Here is a 24910-nt window from a genome sequence, read left to right on the forward strand (position 1 = left end):
CTTGCCTGGAGAATTCCATGGATAGAAAAGTCTGGTGGGCTGCAGTACATGGTGTCACAAAAGAGTCAGACACGACTGAGCAACTAAACAACAAGAACAAAGTTGATTGATGATTTGTAGTGAGTGTGCACAGATGATAAATGTTGGAGAGCTTGGATCTGGAAGTGCAAAATGAAAGTTGGTACAACTATTTGGGCGTTGTTCCTGTGATCCAAATGAATGAAATAGTAATGAGTTAGAAATAACACCACAGTCACTTGGGGGTCTCAGTGCTTCTCACTTAGCAGGTCTGCTGGTCCATGGAATGGCAAGAACAGAAAGTGAGGCTTCTTTTACTGGTGACCCTGGGCAAGTTGAATGACTTCTCCAGAGCTCAGTTCTCCATCTGTAAGGTTGAAGGGTTGATTAAGATGGTCATTTAAGCACCTTTTACCTAAGATCTGGCTGTGTGTGTGTGTGTGTGTGTGTGTGTGTGCGTGTGCGCGCGCACTTGCGCGCGCATGCAGACGCAGTCACTGGGTACTGTCTGACTCTTGCGACCCCATAGACTGTAGCCCACCAGGCTCTTCTGTCCATGGCATTTCCCAGGCAAGATTACTGGAGTGGGTTGCCATTTCCTTCTCCAGGGGATCTTCCTGACCCAGGGACTGAACGTGCATCTTCTGCATCGGCAGGAGTTTTCTTTACCATCGCATCAGCTGGGAAGCAATATCTAACAGTAGTGTATCTTAATGCTGGTACCAAAGGATTAATGAAATTTGTAGGATGAGAATAGACATAGAAATCTTGATTTTATTACTCAGAAAGATGTAGAGAAGGGTCATCATTGCATGATACCCTTTACTGTTTTTATTGAGATATATAATTGACATATTACATCATTAGTTTCAGTCATCCAATATAATGATTCAATATTGGCATGTATTGTAAAGCAGTCACCACACATAGTGTAGTTTACATCCATCAGTACATAGTTACACTCTTTTTCTGATGAGAACTTTTCAGATACATTCTTAGCAACTTGCAAATAGGTAATACAGTATTATTCATAAATTATAGCCATCATGTTGTATATTGCATGGCCATGATTTATTTTTACATGTTCTAAAAGCAGTAGTCTTAGTTTTCTATTGTAAATAAGAAATCTTTCATGGTTTTTCTGTAACTCAAGTGTTTTATTTTACAATGTATATGAAAAGATCAGAAGAAAGTAACAATGATGTAAAAATGTAGACATACACACTGAAGTAAAACTCTTCACCTTGAAAGCTCATAGGCAGTTTATAATTTGGACTGCTGCATTTTAAACTATATGAATAAATATTTACATAATGTAGATTATGAACACACATATTTAACTTGGAACTTAACAAGTCTGTATCCGGTCGAATAATTACAAAGACATGTCTCTTGCTCAGACTTGAACTTGCCAGGGATATTTGTAGTTCTTTGTTTTTCCTGGTACTTTTATAGACATTTTTCCCCACATAATCCTCCTTTTCCTCCTTTGTTTTGTAACAAATTCTTCAAATGACACTTTTGTTTTACACATATATATATGTATCTTAAAGAGTTTCCTTTTTGACTAAAAATGTAAATCCAAAACTGTCTTGGGAGAAATAACCAAGCAACACTTGATGGGAATTACTACCTGCAGGTATTGTGCAATTTTCTCTGAAATCAAATTATCCAAACCATCCATACTTTAATATGAATCTTTTATTCGCTCCTGACACAGTAATATACTTAAGGTGACAAAACATGACAGTGATGTTTGCGCTTAAAGAAAAATGTCTCCTTCTCTACTGAAATACCACTTAGCATTATAATATTGGCGTATTAGGACATGGAAAGATGCAAGTAATTTGAGTATATCTTTTCCTTCATTGTTTTGAGGGCAAAATGGTAAATGTTGCTTTCAGGATTCCTTCTCCTACCCCTCCTTGCAAAAAGAATTTATTTAGGAAATAATGTTTTCCAAATTCCTAAGATGGACTTTGGGATATGGACATATAAAATGCTATAAAGTCATTAATTGAGAAATATTTAAAATAATGGCTGAATGTTTTAATTTCATTAAAAATTTTTCAAAATATGTTACTTGAAAATCAGCCATTTTGGATGCCTTGCTTCAGCCTGAAATAAGCTGTGGTCAGCACTCAGTAAACTTCACCCTTCCTTCATTTTTCTGTAATGAGATAGATACTGTGGTGTAGCTAGGTAAAATTGAATGTAGATAACTCTTTTTAGTGTGTTGATTTTACTATACATGCTAAGAGTCCAAATTACAACACACACACTCATAAAAACGCATGCCCACTCTCAAACCCCATTCCAGGCAAATAACAATGCCTATCTTACCTTAGAGAAGACTTACTGGGCAACACTTTGTTGTGTCTGCCATCTGCTGGTGCATAATGGAAATGCAACCCTTAACATTTCTCAGTTCAGTTCAGTCGCTCAGTCCTGTCCAACTCTTTGCAACCCCATGACTTGCAGCACGCTAAGCCTCCCTGTCCATTACCAACACCCAGAGTTCACCCAAACTCATGTCCATCGAGTCGGTGATGCCATCCAGCCATCTCATCCTCTGTCATCCCCTTCTCCTCCTGCCCCCAATCCCTCCCAGCATCAGAGTCTTTTCCAATGAGTCAACTCTTCGCATGATGTGGCCAAAGTATTGGAGTTTCAGCTTTAGCGTCAGTCCTTCCAAAGAACACCCAGGATTGATCTCCTTTAGCATTATTCCTTCCAAAGAAATCCCAGGGCGGATCTCCTTGCAGTCCAAAGGACTCTTAAGAGTCTTCTCCAACACCACAGATCAAAAGCATCAATTCTTCTGCGCTCAGCCTTCTTCACAGTCCAACTCTCACATCCATACATGACCACTGGAAAAACCATAGCCTTGACTAGATGGACCTTTGTTGGCAAAGTAATGTCTCTGCTTTTGAATATGCTATCTAGGTTGGTCATAACTTTCCTTCCAAGGAGTAAGCATCTTTTAATTTCATGGCTGCAGTCACCATCTGTAGTGATTTTGGAGCCCATAAAAATAAAGTCGGACACTGTTTCCACTGTTTCCCCATCTATTTCCCATGAAGTGATGAGACCAGATGCCATGATCTTCGTTTTCTGAATGCTGAGCTTTAAGCCGACTTTTTCACTCTCTACTTTCACTATCATCAAGAGGCTTTTTAGTTCCTCTTCACTTCCTGCCATAAGGGTGGTGTCATCTGCATATCTGAGGTTATTGATATAACATTTCTGGACCTTCTGAAATAGATAAAACACTGATGAGCTCTTCCCTTTATTTCCAGAGCCCCCTCACTGGACCAAGAAACCTCAGAGTGGTGTATATAGCACTGGCAGCAGTGGCATCCTGTTGTGTGAGGCTGAAGGAGAGCCTGAACCCACGATCAAGTGGAGGGTCAATGGCTTACCAATTGAGAGTAAGTGAAAACCCCAATTATGAGGTGATGCTGAAGGCAGTGTTTGGCTGGGACACTTAATGATTAGACACCCTTGTTATGGCTAAAGTGAAGTTGGTAAGTGGTCCTTACTGTCAGACAGATCTAACCAGAGAATCCAGAATTGCATCTTTCAAAGTAATTCTATTTATGCTTACATTTATGGAAAAGCCATAAATACTATTTGTTTGGCCATTATATTAGTTATAAATAAGACAATTGAATGACACAGAGGATGTATCCAAGGAGGAAAGTTTCTCTGCCTGAGAAGGAACAGGAACAGGGACCCAGTGGTCGAGGGTGCAGCTGAAATTCAGGACTTGCCTTGGATCCAGGCAACAGTAACTCCTCACTGGGTTCTGCTCTTAACAAGGACCCGTTCTGGCACACGTGTCTCCATAATATGAGAAATCCACAGGGCCAGAGAGACATGGAAAGCCTGAACCTGGCTCACTTCAGGTTCTCAACCAAGCTTGAGTCCCCAAGACCAGAAGAATCCCCTGTGCAGTCAGTCAGCTCTGAGCCCTTCCCAGGTGGGCTTGGCGTGGAAAAGCAGAGATGGGCCTAATCTCCCCACTCTACCATGTTCTAGCCTAGGTCTCCAAGAAGTCCCAAATCCTCAATTTGAACCTAGATCTCTGGTCATTTTGAATGTCTTTGTAAAGGTTGGATAACAGAACAAGTGTTGTTTGTCAGTTGATTAGCTTAATTTAGAGCATTTACAATATTGAGACATGTGTGTGATGCCTTTGTTCGTTCCTTTTGCCTTTGACCCACTCATATCAGGGTGGGCATCCTAGTGACGTGTGGATCTGGGGTCCCAACCAGGCTGTGCACTCAGGCTTGGGGAGATTGATCAGGCAACTCCAATACATCTCCTGAAACTTAAGTTTTTAATTACAAAATAGTGCTGATGGTAGTTGATTGTAATTGCGTGAGATCAACATAGTCTACCACCTAGGATAATGCTTATCTGTAGAATATTGTGACAGTCTATAAACTGTGGATCCAGAGGGTCTGTGTGTGCATTCAGGCTCTGGCACTTACTGTCTGTATGATTTGGTGTGTTACTGTGCTCCACAGCCACTTCCCACCAGCTATCCATTTCACACATGGTAGTGTGTGTGTAGTGTATTCTCTCAGTTCATCCCACTATTACTGACCCTCTTTACACTTGTTTCACCATCAGTAAAATGAAGATGAAAACAGCACTGACCACTGGGGTGTTATATAGATTAAAGGAGGCACACATAGAGAACGCTTATCCCAGGGGCTACCACACAAAGAATACTCCCAAAATACTGTTTAGTATGTTTTCACATAGCGAATAGTCAGGAAACTTTAGTGCTTATTGCTATTATTTTTGAGAAGTGCATCTGTTTTCTTTTTCTTTGTATGATCATAAGTACAGTGTCAGTGACAAGCAGATAAATTGACTGAACACGTTTGACAGTGAGATTGAAAATTATAATAATTATTTAAAAATACCTATTACATAGGCTTGACTATTAATCTAGAATTGCTCAAATAACAGTATGGCCATATCTACTCTTTCAGAAAGTAACTAAACAAAATTGCTTTCAATTCTGAAATTGTTACAGCTTTCAATGTGCCTACTTATTTAAAATACAAATACTTTGGCAAAAGACTGAACAGTTCTGAAAGTTATTTTTTCTTTCCTTTTTATATTGAGGTATGCTTTATATTAAATTGAGGTGTACAGCATCATAGTTTGATATTTATATACATTCCATAATGATCACGCAATAAATCTAGTTAACCTCTGTTATCTTACAGAGTTTTTCTTACAGAATTCTCTTACAGAATTTTTCTTCTTGAGATGAGAACTTTCATGATCTACTCTCTTAGCATCTTTTTAAAAAATTTTGGCCATGCTATGTGGCTTGTGAGATTTAATTCCCCAACCAGGGATCGAACCTGGACCCTTGGCAGTGAGAGGTTGGAGATGTAACCACCAGACTTCTAGGAAATCCCCTATTAGCAACTATCTACTGGACCACTAGGAAATTCCACCTTCAGTTCAGTTGATCACTCATGTTAGACTCTTTGTGACTCCGTGGACTTCACACATGTCAGGCTTACCTGTCCATCACCAGCTCTCAGAGTTTACTCAAAGTAATGTCCATTGAGTCAGTGATGCCATCCAACCATCTCAACCTCTGTCTCCCCTTCTTCTCCTGCCTTCAATCTTTCCAGGATCAGGGTTTTTTCCAATGAGTTGGTTCTTTGCATCAGGTGGCCAAAGTATTGGAGTTTCAGCTTCAGCATCAGTCCTTCCAATGAATATTCAGGACTGATTCCCTTTAGGATTGACATTTTGGATTTCCTTGCAGTCCAAGGGACTCTCCAGAGTCTTCTCCAACACCACAGTTCAAAACCATCAATTCTTTGGTGCTCTGCTATCTTTATAGTCCAACTCTCACATCTATCAGTTCAGTTCAGTTCAGTCGCTCAGTCGTGTCCGACTCTTTGCGACAGCATGAATCGCAGCATGCCAGGCCTCCCTGTCCATGACCAACTCCCGGAGTTCACCCAGACTCACATCCATCGAGTCAGTGATGCCATCCAGCCATCTCATCCTCTGTCGTCCCCTTCTCCTCCTGCTCCCAATCCCTCCCAGCATCAGAGTCTTTTCCACTGAGTCAACTCTTCACATGAGGTGGCCAAAGTACTGGAGTTTCAGCTTTAGCATCATTCCTTCCAAAGAAATCCCAGGGCTGATCTCCTTTAGAATGGACTGGTTGGATCTCCTTGCAGTCCAAGGGACTCTCAAGAGTCTTCTCCAACACCACAGTTCAAAACCATCAATTCTTTGGCGCTCAGCCTTCTTCATAGTCCAACTCTCACATCCATACATGACCACAGGAAAAACCATAGCCTTGACTAGACGAACCTTTGTTGGCAAAGTAATGTCTCTGCTTTTGAATATGCTATCTAGGTTGGTCATAACTTTCCTTCCAAGGAGTAAGTGTCTTTTAATTTCATGGCTGCAGTCACCATCTGCAGTGATTTTGGAGCCCAAAAAAATAAAGTCTGACACTGTTTCCACTGTTTCCCCATCTATTTCACATCTATACATTACTACTAAAAAACCATAGCTTTGACTAGACAGACCTCTGTTGGCAAAGTAATGTCTCTGCTTTTTAATACATTGTCTAGACTGGTCATAACTTTTAATCCAAGGAGGAAGCATCTTTTAATTTCATGGCTGCAGTTACCATCTGCAGTGATTTTGGAGCCCCCAAAATAAAGTCTGTCACGGTTTCCATTGTTTCCCCATCTATTTGCCACGAAGTGATGGGATGCCATCATCTTAGTTTTCTGAATGTTGAGCTGTAAGCCAACTTTTTCACTCTCCTCTAGAGGCTCTTTAATTCTTCTTCACTTTCTGCTGTAAGAGTGGTGTCATCTGCATATCTGAGATTATTGATATTTCTCCTGGCAATCTTGATTCCAGATTGGGCTTCACCAGCCCGGCATGTCACATGATGTACTCTGAATATAAGTTAAATAAGGGTGACAATATACAGCCTTGACATACTCCTTTCCCGATTTGGAACCAGTCTGTTGTTCCATGTCCAGTTCTAACTGTTGCTTCCTGACCTGCTTACAGATTTCTCAGGAGGCAGGTCAGGTGGTCTGGTATTCCCATCTCTTGAAGCATTTTCCACAGTTTGTTGTGATTCACAAAGTCAAAGGCTTTGGAGTAGTCAATAAAGTAGAAGTAGATGTTTTTCTGGAACTCTCTTGCTTTTTCGATGATCCAACAGATGTTGGCAATTTGATCTCTGGTTCCTCTGCCTTTTCTAAAACCAGCTTGAACATCTGAAAGTTCACGGTTCACACTGTTGAAGCCTGACTTGGAGAATTTCAAGCATTACTTTGCTAGTGTGGGAGATGAGTGCAGTTGCGTGGTAGTTTGAACATTCTTCGACATTGCCTTTTTTTGGGATTGGCATGAAAACTAACCTTTTGCAGTCCCGTGGCCACTGCTAAGTTTTCCAAATTTGCTGGCATGTTGAGTGCAGCACTTTCACAGCATCATCTTTTAGGATTTGAAATAGCTCAACTGGAATTCCATCACCTCCACTAGCTTTGTTCATAGTGATGCCTCCTAAGGCCCACTTGACTTCACATTCCAGGATGTCTGGCTCTAAGTCAGTGATCACACCATCGTGATTATCTGGGTTGTGAAGATCTTTTTTGTACAGTTCTTCTGTGTATTCTTGCCACCTCTTCTTAATATCTTCTTCTTCTGTTAGGTCCATACCTTTTCTGTCCTTTATTGTGCCCATCTTTGCATGAAATGTTCCCTTGATCTCTGGTTTTCTTGAAGAGATCTCTAGTCTTTCCCATTCTGTTGTGTTCCTCTATTTCTTTGCATTGATCACTGAGGAAGGCTGTCTTATCTCTTCTTGTTATTCTTTGGAACTCTGCATTCAAATGGGTATATCTTTCCTTTTCTCCTTTGCCTTTAGCTTCTCTTCTTTTCTCAGCTATTTGTAAGGGCTCCTCAGACAACCATTTTGCCTTTTTGCATTTCTTTTTCTTGGGGATGGTCTTCATCCTTGCCTCCTGTACAGTGTCACGAACCTCTATCCATAGTTCATCAGGCACTCTATCTATCAGATCTAGTCCTTAAAATCTATTTCTCACTTCCACTATATAATCATAAGGGTTTTGATTTAGGTCATACCTGAATGGTCTAGTGGTTTTCCCTACTTTCTTCAATTTAAGTCTGAATTTGGCAATAAGGAGTTCATGATCTGAGCCACAAGGGAGTGGGTGTAAGAGAAGTCCAGACCCTAGAGTTGCTATCAGATTTTAGGATAATATCAATAAGACCCTTGTGGTTATTTACTTTTGAGTAGAGATTTGAAAGAGGTGAGTGATGTTGACCTGCCAGTACCAGTGAAAGAGCTTCCAGGGTGGAGAAGTCAGTACGTGTAGAGACCCGAGATGTGTTTGGTGTGTTGAGGAAAAGCAGGGACCGCAGTGTAGCTAGGATGAATGAGTGAGGAGGCCATGCTAAGAGAGTCTAGTCTGGAGGTGCTGGGGCCATGTCGCATGTAAAGGGGAAGGTCCCAAAGGGACTTGGAATATTATTGTGAATCAGATATGCAGCTCTTGAAGTATTTAGAACAGAATAGTGACAGGCTATAATTTATTAACAAAGACTTTGTCTGGACTCTGAATGGAGAAGCAGTTGTAGGACTCCAAGTAAAAGCTGCCTTGAAGATCCTGGGCCCCTGGGCTAGGTTGGTGGTAGTAATGGTTAGGTTATGGATTTATATCCACAGTTTGGCTAACAGGTTTGTTGGTGGATGACCGCGTGATCACTGAAAATAAACTAACACGAGAGAGCATGGCTGAGAAAGGGCAGAGCTGGAACCAAAGCCTCAACCTCATCCTTGGAGCCCATGCTCCGTGTTCCTTACACAGCTTTCCTTGTTCCCCTGCCAACTGGTCATAACCATTTTTAACTGGGATGTCTGATGACTGTGGGATTACTGAAGGGTTTGGAATCTCTGTAAGCATCTATTTTTAGCAATTCCTTATCCTTTATATGTAATGTTTTTAAATCAAGTCAAAATGATTACTATTATTGATTGCAAGCCTAACCTTCTCCAAATGCTTTGCATCCAATATTTCTGGCCCTGAAAGAGAGATTTTTTTTAATTTTATTCTCCAGTTTGTACACATGTCAAATGAGGCCCAGAGAGATTGCATTACGTACTTGAGGACACACCCCAAATGAATTTAGAGCCATAAATGGAACTGAAATGAAAAAGTCCAGAGCTGAAGCTTCTCCCCCTATATTGCATTTTTGCCCTTTGAACTGATGAAAGACAACCTGAGTCAGGAAGAGTGGTTTTTATGTGATAAATAATTTGAGTTTTTACAATTCTGGGAGCTGCCGGTAGCCTGTTTGCCACAAGTACTCTACAGTTTCCTTACCTATCCCAGAAGGCAGCTTTGAGCAGAGTTTGTCACTCAAACATGAGGCCAGAGTTTCATTTCTTCTTTTTGTAGTGCAGTGTAGACAGGATTTACCATGGGGCAGATGGTATAAGGAGAACTGAACAGCCTGAAGCTTTTAAAACTTGATGTAGAGTGTGAGGCTGCAGAATGAGATCAGAGACTTGATTCTGTGTAGCCTTGAAAACTTAGAAGCGCTGCTCATCCTGATGATTCTTGAGAGATACACTGTCCTACAGGACTCTATCAAATTTCTATTGTTGCTATAACAAATGACCACAATTTTAGTAGCTTAAAACAGTATACTTTTTTAAAAGTTTTATTTAATTGGAGGATAATTTACAATGTTGAGATGGCCTCCACTGTCCAGCAACATGAGTTGGCCACAGGCATATGTGTGTCCCCTCCCTCCTGAACCCTTCTTCCACCTCCCTCCCCACCCTTCCTCCAGGTTGTCACAGAGCACTGGATTTGGGTTCCCCGTGTCATACATCAAACAGCAGTAGACACTTATTACTTCATAATCCTGTTTGTTGGAAGCCCAATGCGAGTCTCCCTCGGCTAAAACCAAGGTGTGCTCGGTGCTGTGGTTCTTTCTGCGGGCAAGGGGAAACTCTTTTCTTGTCTTTTCCAGCTCTTAGGTGGTACCTACTTTCCTTCAGTCACAGCTGCCTTCCTCCAAACTTCTAATCAGCAATGCTACATCTCTCCGATCATTTTTTCATAGTCACTTCTCCCTTTGGTTGGTCACAGCTGGGAAAGGTTCTCTGACTATAAAGAGCCATGTCATTCCATTGGGCCCCTTGGAGAATCCAGGATAACTGTCCAATCTCAAGTGCTTGACCTTAGGCACATGTGCAAAGTTCCTTTTGCCACAAAAAGGAAACTGTTCACAAGTTGTAGAGATGAGTCTGTGGCCATCTTTTAGGGGCTCATTATTCTGCCTACCCCAGGAACCTTCCAGGGATAAAATGCCATACAACAAAACTGTTTTTCAGTCTTCCCAAAAAGTGTTCACCGACTGTATCCTCCACGATGGCTACTTTTCAGGCACCAGGGACATAGTGATTGAAACTCTAGGGCACACAAGATCTTGCTCCCACAGAGCTCACAGTCAAGTGTAAAAATATATTCCATTCTCACTTCCAGAGGGACAAATGATGCCTAAGAAAAAGCTTCTATTTTATTATTCAGTGTTTTCTATAACCCCATATTTAGTATAGTGAGACTATTTTCTATAATGGAGACACCATGAAAAAAGAAAAAAAAGTACTGGAATGTAACTGCTTGACAATGCTGTGTTGATTGCTGTACAGTGAAGGGAGTCAGCCATGTGCATACATGTATCTCATCCTTCTTGGACCTCTCCCACCCGTCTCACCCCCTAGGTCATCATAGAGCACTGAGCTGAGCTTCCTCTGCTTTATGGCAGCTTCCCGCTAGCTATCTATTTTACACATGGTGGTGTATATATGTCAGTCCCAATCTACCAGTCTGGCCCACCCTTCTCATCCCTCCCCGTGTCCACATGTATTACTTCTCTACAGCTAAATCTGTATTTCCGTCTTGGAAATAAGTTCGTCTGTACCATTTTTCTAGATTCCACATATATGCATTAGTATATGGTACTAGCTTTAAAAATTAATTAGATATATTACTAACTTTGTAATGTCATTTAAATGAAAAATTTTACCGTGTGTACTCCTCATTCAACATTCCTACCTAATATATTTTTTTCTTCCCACTGCTTCTTTCAAGTGTCCGAGCAAGACATGTGATTTGGTACATGGCCAGTTGTTGTGGTATTTTCTGAAATATAGTCCCTCTGGCCTGCTCAGCAGCCATGTTGGTGCTGATCTAGCAGGTTCTGAGCAGAGTTAATGAGATAGCACGTGGCATATCCAGCAGAGTTCCTTGGCCCTTAATTAAAGTAGCATAAATGTTAGATCTTCTCATTTCCAAAAGATATTTCCAGAATTATACTTGGATCACCAAGTATAATTGGGATAGGGATTTATTGCCAAGAAAGGATAAAAAAGCTGGCCTGTGCTCTCAAGAAGAATTTAGTCTTCTGGGAAAGTGAAATACGTGAACTATTTGTTTGAAGTGGTTAAATAGCAAAGGAAGGCAACTGAAACCAATGGTGTAGATCGGGAAATTGCAGAAGGGCAGGAAAGTGAAACAAAGGAACAACATGCAAAGGGGGAAAACAGCAGCCAATATTGGTGGATTGGGGGATCCCGCTGTGTTGATCATCTGGTTATGCTGGGCAGTAGCTGGACCTCAATTTATAAGAGTAAGTGAGCTTCAGTTCCCAGTGGGATTTCAGTGCTAAACAGAAAATCTGGAATCTTGTAGGTATGGAGAGACTTTGAGCTAGAAATCAACAGATATGTTGGCCATAAATACTCATTTGAAGGAAGACTGAAACTGCAGAAGGGCTTGAAAGAAAACTCCATGGTTCATGTTAAGAAATTCTAAAGAATTGGCTTTGATGAACTATTCACCCTAAACTGGTCTTAAAATATAAATACTGTGTGACACGTTTAATGAACGGCATATAAATATTTCAGGTTCTATTTTTTATCAAGCTGACATTTTTTTCATCTCTTGTAGGAAATCCATATTCTGGTGATGTCATGTCTCCCGGGGAAATCAGTTTTACCAACGTACAACCGAATCACACTGCTGTGTACCAGTGTGAAGCTTCGAATGTCCATGGCACTATCCTTGCCAATGCCAACATCGATGTTTTAGGTAAGCATGCGTGCTCAGTCACGAGTCATGTCCTACTCTTTGCGACCCTGTGGACTGTGGGAAAGCATACACGGGAGCTAGCTAGCTGTCTGCTCTTACCTTCAGGAAAATGTTCAAGGTCATACTCACAAGTCGACTGAATTCTCAGCACATGGAAACATGGTGGAGGGAGTTCCCTGGTGGTCCAGTGTTGGGACTCAGGACCTTCACTGCCATGACCCCCAGTTCAATTCTTAGTCAAGGAACCAAGATCCTACAAACCATGCAGCATAGCCAAAAAAAAAAAAGGGGGGTGGTGGAGGGGATCAAAGTACCTTTTGCCTTACATTTGAGTATTAGACCCCATATCAAACTTCCAGAAAGGTACTGCATTGGGATACTTCCTAATTCAGGAATGTATGCTGTGATTGGAGAAGGAAATGGCAACCCACTCCAGTATTCTTGCCTGGAAAATCCCACAGACAGGGGCACAAAGAATCAGACACAATAGTGACGAAACAACAATGCTGTGCTACTCGGCTGTTTCCATTTTTATTAATATGACTAGGATAGTGAAAAAAATTAACTTTCTTGTATTATTTCTTACACAGAAGTTTAAAATTGTATTATTTTCACATAGATGTCCGTCCATTGATACAAACAGCAGATGAAGAAAATTATGCTACGGTGGTTGGATACAGTGCTTTCTTACACTGTGAGTTCTTTGCTTCACCCGAGGCAATAGTGTCCTGGTAAGCTGTTACACGGTTTTCTTAAGAGAACATCAGTTGTAAATTTCCCATGTTCCTCCATCCACCGTTTGACAGGCTGCACTGCGTCTGTGTTATTACATGTAGCAAGTGCCTCTGAGAAATAAAGTAGCAAACTTACTTTCCTACCTCTCCTGGAACTATTGACTAGATCTGGATTCTCCCACATGGGGGAATATGGAGAGCCATTTTTGCTTACAAAGGACAGCAAAGCATTGAAGCAATGATGAAGACAATTTTACAAGTAGATTTAGGTTTTCATTGTGAGTGCATCTAAGTCATGCATTGTTGTTTTGTTTTGGATATTATCTACATTATTATTAAGCCTGCATTTCATTACAAATGCCTGTGTTTAAAACATTTTCAACGTGTATTTTGAATTTTAGTTTCAGTTTATAGGTTGGGATAGTAACTCCAGACACATCGTTGTGTTGATCTACCACATTTGTTCCTTCTCTAGGAAAGCTTGCTTAAATGGATCTTAAATAATTTCCCCCAGTGCTCTGTGGGGCTGAGATTAGAGTGAGGTGAGCAGGGCAATGTCATACAATTTATAGGACCAGATTCTGTCTTTATTTAAAAGGTAGCTATTTTGTTCATCGTGGATAATTTTTTTGCGTTATTTTTGATTTGTGCAAATACCTCATTAAAATATTACGTATCTTGGGAATTCCCTGGTGGTCCAGTGGTTTTTCCAAAGACAGGGAATCCCTGTCCCAGGACGGGGTGCAGATTCGATCTGTGGTCGGGGAAAAAAATGCCACATGCCCTGCAGCCAAAAAACCAAAACATTAAACAGAAGCGATATTGTAACAAATTCAATTAAGACTTTAGAAATGGTCCACATCAAAAACAAAAGGAAAAATACTTTGAAAAAAGTATTTATCTAGATTACTGAGATTTGGGGTGGGGGTGGGGGCAACCCTTAAATTTTGTCTCTTAAGCAAGTGCCTCCCTTGCCTTACCCTAGTCCCAACCCTCTAACGTCTCATCTGAGCAGCAGCCAGAATTTGTCCTTTGGCTGTTTTCTCTCCAGCAGCCTCTTATTGTGAAATGTAGAATGTGAATCAAGTTGTGGCAGAAAAAAGCTTGGAAAATGGATGAATGTTGGAGAAAATGACTTTGGGTTGATAAGGGTAAATGTAATCCATGTCCACAAGACAGGGATGTCTTCCTGGCCTATAATATTTCTGAATGACCAATGTTCCCTCTGGACAGCCAGAGGTTCAGAAGGTTCCTTATCTCTTTCAATTACTAGCTTTCCCATTTAGTACCCTACAGAATGATTAACTAAAGAGTTCACCATCAATAAGGCAGAAACAATTTATTAAACTCTGAGGACAGATGCAAAGTGGTACTGAGAGCTATTATAAATACATCAGAGGCACGGAGCTCAGACTCAAATTTCCTCCAGTTACAGTCTATTTGGGCAGGTAAGATATACACTTATCACCTATTACCAAAAAAAAAAAAAAATTGTAAGGCCTTCCCTGGTGGTCCAGTGGTTGAGATCTGTGCTCCCAATGCAGGGGGCCCAGGTTCAATGCTTGGTCAGGGAACTAGATCCCACGTGCCACAACTAAGACCCAGCAACCCAGTATAACCAAATACGTAATATTTTAAAGAATTGTTAAGTATAATGGAAAATTCTGTAAGGTTTGCCAAGTTTGTGAAGAAGGGATAAGATTGAATGACACCAGTGGCCAGTTTGGAAAAAAAGATACAATTCAATCATAGCCCGAATTAATTCATGCTTTCTATGTCCATAGGCAGAAAGTGGAAGAAGCAAAACCTCTCGATGGCAGAAGGTATCATGTCCATGAGAATGGCACATTACAGATCACTGAGACCACAGAAGATGATGCTGGTTCCTACTCTTGTTGGGTAGAAAATGCTAAAGGAAAAACAGCAGTCACAGCCAATCTGGATATCAGAAGTAATTTTATTTTGATTTTACTTTGCATAAACTGTCACGTGGCTTCAGTTTTCCATTTTCCCTAGATCAGATTTCATCTAAAAGACCATCACAAGAATTAGAGGCTATGTCAGTGATGTGTCCATAGCTTTATACAATTATAAGAGAGAGCTAGGTGTTCTTGGTGATGGATGACCAGCAACACTTTAAAATCCCCTATTTTGGTATATTTCTGTAACTGTTTTTTTCAATAACCAACTCAATGAAATGTCATCAGTATTCAACTCTTAGAACTAAAAATTTCACAAATAAATTCATAAGGGATCCATTTTGTAAAGACTAGGGCATGACAGGAGAAGGCAATGGCACCCCACTCCAGTACTCTTGCCTGGAAAATCCCATGGACAGGGGAACCTGGTAGGCTGTGGTCCATGGGGTCACTGAGAGTTGGACATGACTGAGCGACTTCCCTTTCACTTTTCACTTTCATGCATTGGAGAAGGAAATGGCAACCCACTCCAGTGTTCTTGCCTGGAGAATCCCAGGGACTGGGGACCCTGGTGGGCTGCCATCTATGGGGTCGCACAGAGTCGGACACGACTGAAGCGACTTAGCAGCAGCAGCAGGGCATGACAGAATGGCAAAGGTTTTCGTCCTGTTTTTAAATCATAAAAGCTTTGTGTTTTTTCTCTTGTCCAAGCAGCCCTATTTTATTTCTAAGTGCTCACAAAAGTTAAGTATGTGCCAAAAAAATATATCAGTGTCCCAAAGAGGAGCATCTCTGCACCTAGACTCAGGCTAATTGGAACCCAGACCCACAGGCATCATCAACATTTTGATTTTAAAATTGCTCAGAGAACCCTTTTCAGGAAAACACAGAGAACAGTGGCTCAATGGTAAAGAATCTGCCTGCCAGTGGAGGAGACACAGGAGACGTGGGTTTGATCCCTGAGTTGGGAAGATCCCCTGGAGGTGGAAATGGCAAACCACTACAGTATTCTTGGCTGGAGAATTCCATGGACAGAGGAACCTGGCAGGCTACAATCCATGGGGTCACAAACAGACACGACTGAGCTCGCACATACGTGTGTATAGTAAATGTAGGGAGGGCTTGTGTTTCTTGTGGCAGCTCACTGTCATGACCAGCTACTACCTCTACTTAGGTGACAGGGTGCATATTTGTGTAATCATCTGTGTTAAGTGTTACCTTAGCATTTTTCTCTCTCACACACACACACACTCCTTTCCTTCTGTTATTTTGTCTTTGCTTCTTTGCTGTCTTATATTTTCTTACTTTTCATTTTGTATTTTGTTTTCTATTTATTATAGCGAATTAACAAACAATGTTGTTATAATTTCAGATGAATAGTGGAGGGAGTAAGCCATACATATACATGTATCCATTCTCCTCCAAATTCCCTCCCATCTAGACTGCCATATAACATTAAGCAGAGTTCCCTGTGCTATACAGTCGGTCCTTGTTGATTACCCATTTTAAATATAGCAGTGTGTACATGTCCACCCCAAATTCCATAACTATGCCCCCATCCTTCCCGCCGGCAGCCATAGACTCATTCTCTAAGTCTGTGAATCTGTTTCTGTTTTGTAAGTTCCTTTGTGTCATTTTAGATTCCACATATAAGGGGTGTCACACGATACTTCTCCTTCTCTGTCTGACTGGTTTCACTTAGTATGACACTCTCGGTCCATCCGTATCTTATATTCTTTTATTCTTTCCTTGTATTTTTTTTTCTGTACCCAAAATTACCCAACCTGCCAACCCCATGGACTATATTTTTAAGAAACATTAATATTCTGTGATGTCAACTTATATTGGGTGTCTCTCTGCATTTTCAAATGATACATGTAATTTTTAAAATACTCTGATAATGTCAATGAAGATGATTCTTTTTATACTTTATTTGTTGTTGTTGTTTAGTCACTAAGTTGTGTCCAATTCTTTTGCAGTCCCATGGACTGTAGCCTGCCCAGGTCCTCTGTCCATGGGATTTCCCAAGCAAGGATACGGGAGTGGGTAACCATTTCCTCCTCTAGGAGATCTTCCCAACTGACGGATCAAACCTGCATCTCCTGCATTGCAGGCAGATTCTTTACCACTGAACCTGGGAAGCCCTTTATACATTATAAAACCAACATGAATCAAAGTTGAGCAGCCCTGCCAGGTGAAAGGTAATGAGAGTGAAGTCTGGAATCCAAATAAACCTTGACCTCCCTACTGCCCAACACAGTGCTTGGCCCAAAGTGGACCTCGAAACTGCTAGTGGCCAGAGAGAAGGCCAAGTTCAGAAACTTTTGATCTGCTCTAACATCCATTGTATATGTAAGAGGTATATAGGAACCATATCCATGAGAGTTAAGGGCATATTTTTTTTAACCCAACAACAATTTAAAAGCATCATGATAAAGTGGGCTTTATCCCAGGGACACACGATTCTTCAATATAAGCAAGTCAGTCAGTGTAATACACCACATTAAGGGCGTAATTGTTACAAATGAAAAAAGAATGTCAGGAATGGAGTTGATTAAGAGGCTATACAGCAGAGTGATTAAAAGCATGAGGGTTTTTTTTTTTTCTCCTATTCTCAATTCATCCCACCTTCATCTTCTCCCACACAGTCCAAAAGTCTGTTCTTCACATCTTTGTCTCTTTTGATGCCTCTCATGTTACCATCTTTGTAAATTCCATATATATGTGTTAATATACTATATTGTTTCTCTTTCTGACTTACTTCACTCTGTATAATAGACTCCAGTTTCATCCACCTCATTATAAGATTCCATTGTGTATATGTATAGCTTCCTTATCCATTCGTCTGCCGATGGACATATAGGTTGCTTCCATGTCCTAGCTATTGTAAATGGTGCTGCAATGAACATTGGGGTACATGTGTCTCTTTCAATTCTGGTTTCCTTGGTGTGTATGCCCAGCATTGGATTGCTGGGTCATATGTCAGTTCAATTTCCCTTTTTTAAAGGAATCTCCACACTGTTCTCCATAGTGGCTGTACCAGTTTGCATTCCCACCTGCAGTGTAAGAGGGTTCCCTTTTCTCCACACCCTACCCAGCATTTATGGTTTGTAGACTTTTTGATGGTGGCCATCCTGACCGGCATGAGATGATACCTCATTGTGATTTTGAATTGTATTTCTCTAATAATGATTTTAATCAGCTTTTTGAGTAACATATAGATAGCAAATACTAGGGCACGATAGTGAAATTGGAAGTCAACTTCTGAGAAGCTTAGCAAGTACCACATTCTGGCAAAATATATCTGTCTTATTATGGTCCTCACGAGTAAGGATTATATGTTTGAAACAATTATAATAAAACATTTTTCAATATAGCCATGGTACCCATGTTTGAGCTTTATAGTATTGATATTACTAGTTTATTTTCAAAATGTGACTCACTGTAACTCATACACAAATACATATTGAGTACCTACTGTATACAGGCTCCCTTCTGGGTTCTATGAACACTTGAATGTAGTAACAAATTAGACACAGCCTCTGCCTTCATGGGGCTTATGTTCACATTCCACACCTTCATGTAATTAGTTCATCTGTGCATAGGCTGCACCATTTAACCTCAGGTTTGAGCTAATAATAAGCATGATAATAGGAAATTATTTGATTTTTTTCTTTTATTTATAGTATTTTTATCACATATCCAGAGCACTAGAAGGAGAATTTATATTATTTTCAACATCTAGATGCATTTGCTTCTTTGCTTTCTTCTTATTCCCTTTGTCTAGGAAGTAGAAAGGGATAGTGCTATTAATTAATACTTCCACCGAGGTGCCCTGGCCGGGATGGAACAAAATTAGTAATGATATGTGATGTTAAGAAATGACAGTGTGATAAATAGTGCTTGAAGATTTGACAATAATTGTTGACCATTTTGGTTGATTAAATGACAGGCACTTGACAGTAATCCCACCGCTGCCAACTTGTTGATAAGTGTTCACTAAGAGTTCAGTTGGTAAAGAATCCCCCTGCAATACAGGAGACCCTGGTTCAATTCCCGGGTCAGGAAGATCCCTGGAGAAGGGAGAGGCTGCCCACTCCAGTTTTCTTGGGCTTCCCTTGTGGCTCACCTGGTGAAGAATCTGCCTACAATGCGGGAGACCTGGGTTCAATCCCTGAGTTGGGAAGATTCCCCTGGAGAAGGGAAAGGCTACCCACTCCAGTATTCTGGCCTAGAGAATTCCATGGACTCTATAGTCCATGGGGTCGCAAAGAGTCAGACATGACTGTGAGCAACTTTTACTTTCACTTTGACAATACAGTAAGCTGTTCTGTACTTCTGACTGGTATCTTTGTTTTATAAAAACAGATGCTACAAACCTTAGAGTTTCTCCCAAGAATCCTCGGGTCCCCAAATCACATACACTGGAATTACACTGTGAGAGCAAATGTGACTCACATCTGAAATACAGTTTGAAGTTGTCCTGGAGTAAAGATGGAGAAGCCTTTGAGATGAACGGCACCGAGGATGGCAGGTAGGTAAACCATTACTATATCTCATGATATTGGCTTGGGATTAAACCTTGAGTTTTAAAGAAAATTAGTGGTAAAAGAATTTACACTGCATTGATATAAAAACTGATTATTACATTTCAGTCTTTAAGGTAGTATTTAAAAGGTCATATAATGTACTTCTTTCACTTTGCCCTCAATTATTGGTCTTTTCATTTTTTGCTAGCTGTTTTTCATATAAGAGATTCCCTGGTGGCTCAGACGGTAAAGCATCTGTCTACACTGTGGGAGACCTGGGTTCAATCCCTGGGTCTGGAAGATCTGGAGAAGGAAATGGCAACCCCTCCAGTGTTCTTGCCTGGAAAATCCCATGGATGGAGGAGCCTCGTAGGCTACAGTCCATGGGGTTGCAAGGAGTTACACATGACTGAGCGACTTCACTTTCATATAATGTGTACCATTCTGTAAGGGCAGGAAACAAGTATTCCTGTTATTTGAGGAATACTTGTGCACGGGCTTGGGTGCTCACCAAGCCACGGCAAGACTGGAGGAGTTAGGCCTAAGGGCGCTGCTTCCTGAGCTTTTGGTTCTCAGCGGTGTGGTCCTGCTGCTGCAGTTCACATGGCTGATACTGCTGCTGCCTTCACTGCCCCCTCAGCCCATTGGTGCTCCTGGTGACTCCAACACCGACAGTTCTGACATGGGCCAGAGTCTCTGTCTGCTCACAGGGCCCTGGTAGCTCAGACAGCAAAGAATCTGCCTGCGATGCAGGAGACCTGGGTTCGATCCCTGGATCAGGAAGATTCCCCTGAGAAGGGAAGGGAATGGCAACCCACTCCAGTATTCTTGTCTGGAGAATCCCATGGACAGAGGAGTCTGATGGACTGCAATCCATGGGGTTGAAAAGAATCGGACACAACTGAGTGGCTCACACGGCCCCAGAGGAGGTGCTGGTGTCCTTTCCCTTCTCCCTCCCAGTCTCACAGGAGTCTATCTCATGGGCAGAACCTAAATCATATCTTGAACTCTTCCCATTAGTTAAGTATGGACAAGTACATTTTTGAGCCATCCACTTTCTTTGTAGAGAATATATAAAAATAGAGAAGAGAATATAGACTAATGTATGAATAGATGCTGACTAGTTCTAAACATTATTAAGTACATCAAAGAAAATATTATTTACTGAATACATATGCTGTCTTTTGAAAGCAGAGGACAATTCTCCTTTCTTTTGCATTGTTGCTGAGTTAGGTATTAAACAGTGACCATGTTTGATCCAGGGCTCTGGAGCCCAGAGGCCTGGCTTGGAATCCCAGCATTGTCACTTACTGGGTTTGTGACCTTAGACAAAGTGCCTAACTTTTTCTATATTTTTAAAATTTTTATCGAAGTAAAATTTCTACAGCGTTATTTTCTGCTATACAGCAAAGCGAATCAGCCATCCAATTACATATATCCCATTTTTACTTTTTATTTCCTTCCCATTAGGTCACCACAGAGCAGTAAGTAGAGTTCCCGGTGCTGTACAGCAGGTTCTCATTAGTTATCTGTTTTACACATAGTACTGTATACACATCGGCCCCAATTCCCCAGTTCATCCCACCACCATGCCACCTTTGTATGCATACATTTGTTCTCTACACCTGTCTCTATTTCTGCTTTGCAAATAGGTTCATCTATACCAATTTTTTCTATATTCCACATACATGTGTTAGTATTTCTGACTTACTTTACTTTGTATGAGAGTCTCTAGGTTCATCCACATCTCTGCAAATAGCACCGTTTCATTCCTATTTATGGCTGAGTTTATTCCACTGTGAACATGTGGCACATTTTCTGCATCCATTCCTCTGTCGGTGAACATTAAGCTTGCTTCCATGTCCTAGCTGTTGTAAATAGTGCTGCAGTGAACATTGGGGTTCATGGAATATCTTTTGGAATTATGCTTTTCTCCGGGTTGCCTAACTTTTCTGTGCCTTAGTTTTATATTCTATAACATAGTTTAGTTCAAAAAAGTTTTTAAGGGTGAGTTCATCATAGGATTATTGTGCATTAACACCAAGTACTAGAATATACTCACTGCTCAGTCCAATTTAGCTGTGATGATTCATTCTACTCATTTCTCCAGTACTCTTGTCTCCTGTTACCTGGTTGCTCTCCTTTGGTATTTGTGAGTGTGCGTGCCACCTCTCTCTAAAGGTATTGATTGGCCTTAGCCTAGGTACTTAATTTATTCTATCGCATCTCTTCTGTAAATGTAATGTTTGTGGAAAGACAGCATACATACCGCAACCAGTTGTCAGGGGAATAAAAGGAGAATAGCAATGATACCTTAAAGGCTACACATTGCAGCAGAGATCTTCAGCCTTTGGTTAGGTGTCAGTCGATTCATCAGCTGCTCAGATATCCTCAGATTCCCCCTCTGTTTTCACTACTAGTTATCTGGGATCCTCCATACAATCTCTGGGTTATAGCTGAGAAGGAAATCAGACTGACGGCTGGTTGGTGATGTTACCTGCATATTTAGGCCCTGAATCCAGACATTCGAAACAGCCTCTTTCTGTGACTCAGTTTTACAACTTCTACAGGATGCTGGCTCTGGCTATCTGGTCACCTAAGTAATGCAGATATTCTAGTTTTATTTAAATATGGGTATGGGGAAGGACAATAACCTTAACATAGAAGGGATATGGGATATCTGGGGTGGGAAGGGCTGGGAGTGACTGTTGATGGCTAGTCTTGACTGGAGCCAGGAGCAGGCCTTAAATTTTAGCAGGAAGTTGAGATCACAGGTGTTCGCTAAATTTCTGTAGAACCATTAGTAGGCTCCTCTGTCTCACCTTCTGCTGGGGTGCCTTTTCGTCATTAGGCTGGAAGCCAGAGCTTTTTACCTAGAAAGTGGTTAAATTTCTGATCCAAAGGCGCATAGAGGGGGAAAAAAGAAGTGAAAATACGTGCTTCTCTTCCTTCCTGTCTCCTGTCACCTACAGGGGTGTGATGAGTGTTGAAAACTGCCACCCTGGACCTTTATACCTGCCGGATGCCTTATGTTATTTTAGTGCCTCTCATCCTTGCTTTCTCTTGATTATCCTCACAGCAAACCTGTTAGGAAGGCTGGAATGATCTCAAGGGATTTTCTGTGGATTTCTATCCTGCAGGAGGCTCTAGACAATACAATGTTGTTAACATCGAAAAATGAAATGGAAAATGACATCAAACCATTTGTAAAATTTTGTGCTTAACAAATGTAATGTGGACTATTACGACGACAGAGTGAAGGACTGTCCTGCAGGGGAGATCACAGTGGGGTTTGGGATGTGTCTGTATGTCTGTGAACAGGAGGATGAGAGGGAACAGGTGTCAGGAGCACAAGTGGGAAGGCTTTATCTTGGCATCATGGAAAGGGTGCTTTTCCCCCTCAAAAATCACAGTAAATGAATGGGGTAGAACTCAGGGGTGGAAGATACGGATCCAGAGCTATAAGGCATTAAATTAGGCGGCAATTATAAGGATAGAATGGCCCCTTCCTAAGAAATGAAGAACTAAGGTAGTTTGTTCAAGCACAAAGGCAGAAGGAAGGGGAGTTGGGGACATTAAGAAATGTGATGAGTTATGAACCAACAATGAATTGAATCAATTTGATGAATATTATTAGTAACACTCTCTGAGCAGGTACTAAGCCAGGCTCTGTACATCAATCATTTTGTGTGTTTTTCCCTCATTTACTTCTCCTGAAGAGAAATAAAATATTGTTATACCCATTTCCTAGATAACATGTATTAGGCTCCAAGTTTTGTTCAGGATTACACAGTCATAGTTGGAGCCTCAAACATAGGTCCCCAAAGAGAGAACCATGTTTTCATGTTGTCTGGAGTGAAGTTTGGCTGTTACACAGACAGAATGGAGCAAGAAAACAGTGGAGGTTAACATGGGTTGGGGCCTAGCAAGCTAGATGTTTCAGATGAGGGAGGTGAGACTTTGCAGGTGATGGCAGGGTTCTCAAGGAAGATAATTAAACAGGTAAAAACGGGGGGAAAGACTAGGAGGGACAGAGATGAAGATGCAACCAGAGAGCAGGTTCTATAAGTAGAGTAGAATCCATATTTTAAATGTATAATATGCTTAACAAATGTAATGCAAGGACTTCTTCAAGTAGAATACAGTTGACCTCTGATGGAAACATAATATAAGAGAGACCTAAAGGGTTGTGTTCTTACGCACTGAGAAATTGGAGCTATTTATTTCTGCACAGCAGAGTGCATCCTTGCTAACACATAGTCAAATTTTGATGTGAGCGAGAAGTACCTAGTTACCTTGTTTAAATGCAGGGGCCCTTGCCCTGTTCCTAATTCTGATTCAGAACCTGGACTGAGGCCAATGCATGGAATTTTAATAACTTCCCTTGGTACATCATAGCTACCACATTTCAAGAAGCAGTGGATCATTCTACCTTGATTAAAAAGAGGCACATTTCTGAGTTCTTAAAACACAGAGCATTACAGAAAAGTTGCCCTTTCTTTCTGGCCTGAAGCAGCTGTGCACCAGGGGATAAATCCTGGCAAGAAGATCATAGGCTATATTTCAGCTTCTCTGGGCCCTCGTGGATGTGCAGGGCTCAAACAGCCCTCCTGAAGAGGTCTTTAAATCATATTTCTTCATCTAAGCAGGTAAACTTTTCAAGGTTGTTCAGTTGAGTCGCTCAGTCGTGTCCGACTCTTCGCGACCCCATGAATCACAGCACGCCAGGCCTCCCTGTCCATGACCAACTCCCAGAGTTCACTCAAACTCACATCCATCAAGTCAGTGATGCCATCCAGCCATCTCATCCTCTGTCGTTCCCTTCTCCTGCCCCCAATCCCTCCCAGCATCAGAATCTTTTCCAATGAGTCAACTCTTTGCATGAGGTGGCCAAAGTACTGGAGTTTCAGCTTCAGCATCATTCCTTCCAAAGAAATCCCAGGGCTGATCTCTTTCAGAATGGACTGGTTGGATCTCCTTGCAGTCCAAGGGACTCTCAAGAGGCTTCTCCAACACCACAGTTCAAAAGCATCAATTCTTCGGCGCTCAGCTTTCTTCACAGTCCAACTCTCACATCCATACATGACCACAGGAAAAACCATAGTCTTGACTAGACGGACCTTTGTTGGCAAAGTAATGTCTCTGCTTTTGAATATACTCTCTCGGTTGGTCGTAACTTTCCTTCCAAGGAGTAAGCGTCTTTTAATTTCATGGCTGCAGTCACCATCTGTAGTGATTTTGGAGCCCAGAAAAATAAAGTCTGACACTGTTTCCACTGTTTCTCCATCTATTTCCCATGAAGTGATGGGACCAGATGCCATGATCTTCGTTTTCTGAATGTTGAGTTTTAAGCCAACTTTTTCACTCTCCACTTTCACTTTCATCAAGAGGCTTTTTAGTTCCTCTTCACTTTCTGCCATAAGGGTGGTGTCATCTGCATATCTGAGGTTATTGATATTTCTCCTGGCAATCTTGATTCCAGCTTGTGCTTCTTCCAGCCCAGC

The 24910-nt window shown here is 41.2% G+C and overlaps 1 protein-coding gene across 12 annotated transcripts in view; it reads left to right on the forward strand.

The window, feature by feature from the left end:
* CHL1 (cell adhesion molecule L1-like) overlaps positions 1-24910 on the forward strand; it is a 356522-nt gene that overhangs the window by 297499 nt on the left and 34113 nt on the right. For all 12 annotated transcript variants that reach the window (XM_010862011.1, XM_010862008.1, XM_010862020.1 and 9 more), the window contains 5 exons: positions 3318-3449; positions 12084-12224; positions 12844-12955; positions 14743-14909; positions 19246-19411. In XM_010862011.1, the coding sequence (XP_010860313.1) occupies positions 3318-3449; positions 12084-12224; positions 12844-12955; positions 14743-14909; positions 19246-19411 (718 nt within the window). The remainder of the gene's footprint in view (positions 1-3317; positions 3450-12083; positions 12225-12843; positions 12956-14742; positions 14910-19245; positions 19412-24910) is intronic.

Source organism: Bison bison, unplaced genomic scaffold (genome assembly GCF_000754665.1).
Source record: "Bison bison bison isolate TAMUID 2011002044 unplaced genomic scaffold, Bison_UMD1.0 scf7180017864474, whole genome shotgun sequence".
NCBI lineage: Eukaryota > Metazoa > Chordata > Mammalia > Artiodactyla > Bovidae > Bison > Bison bison.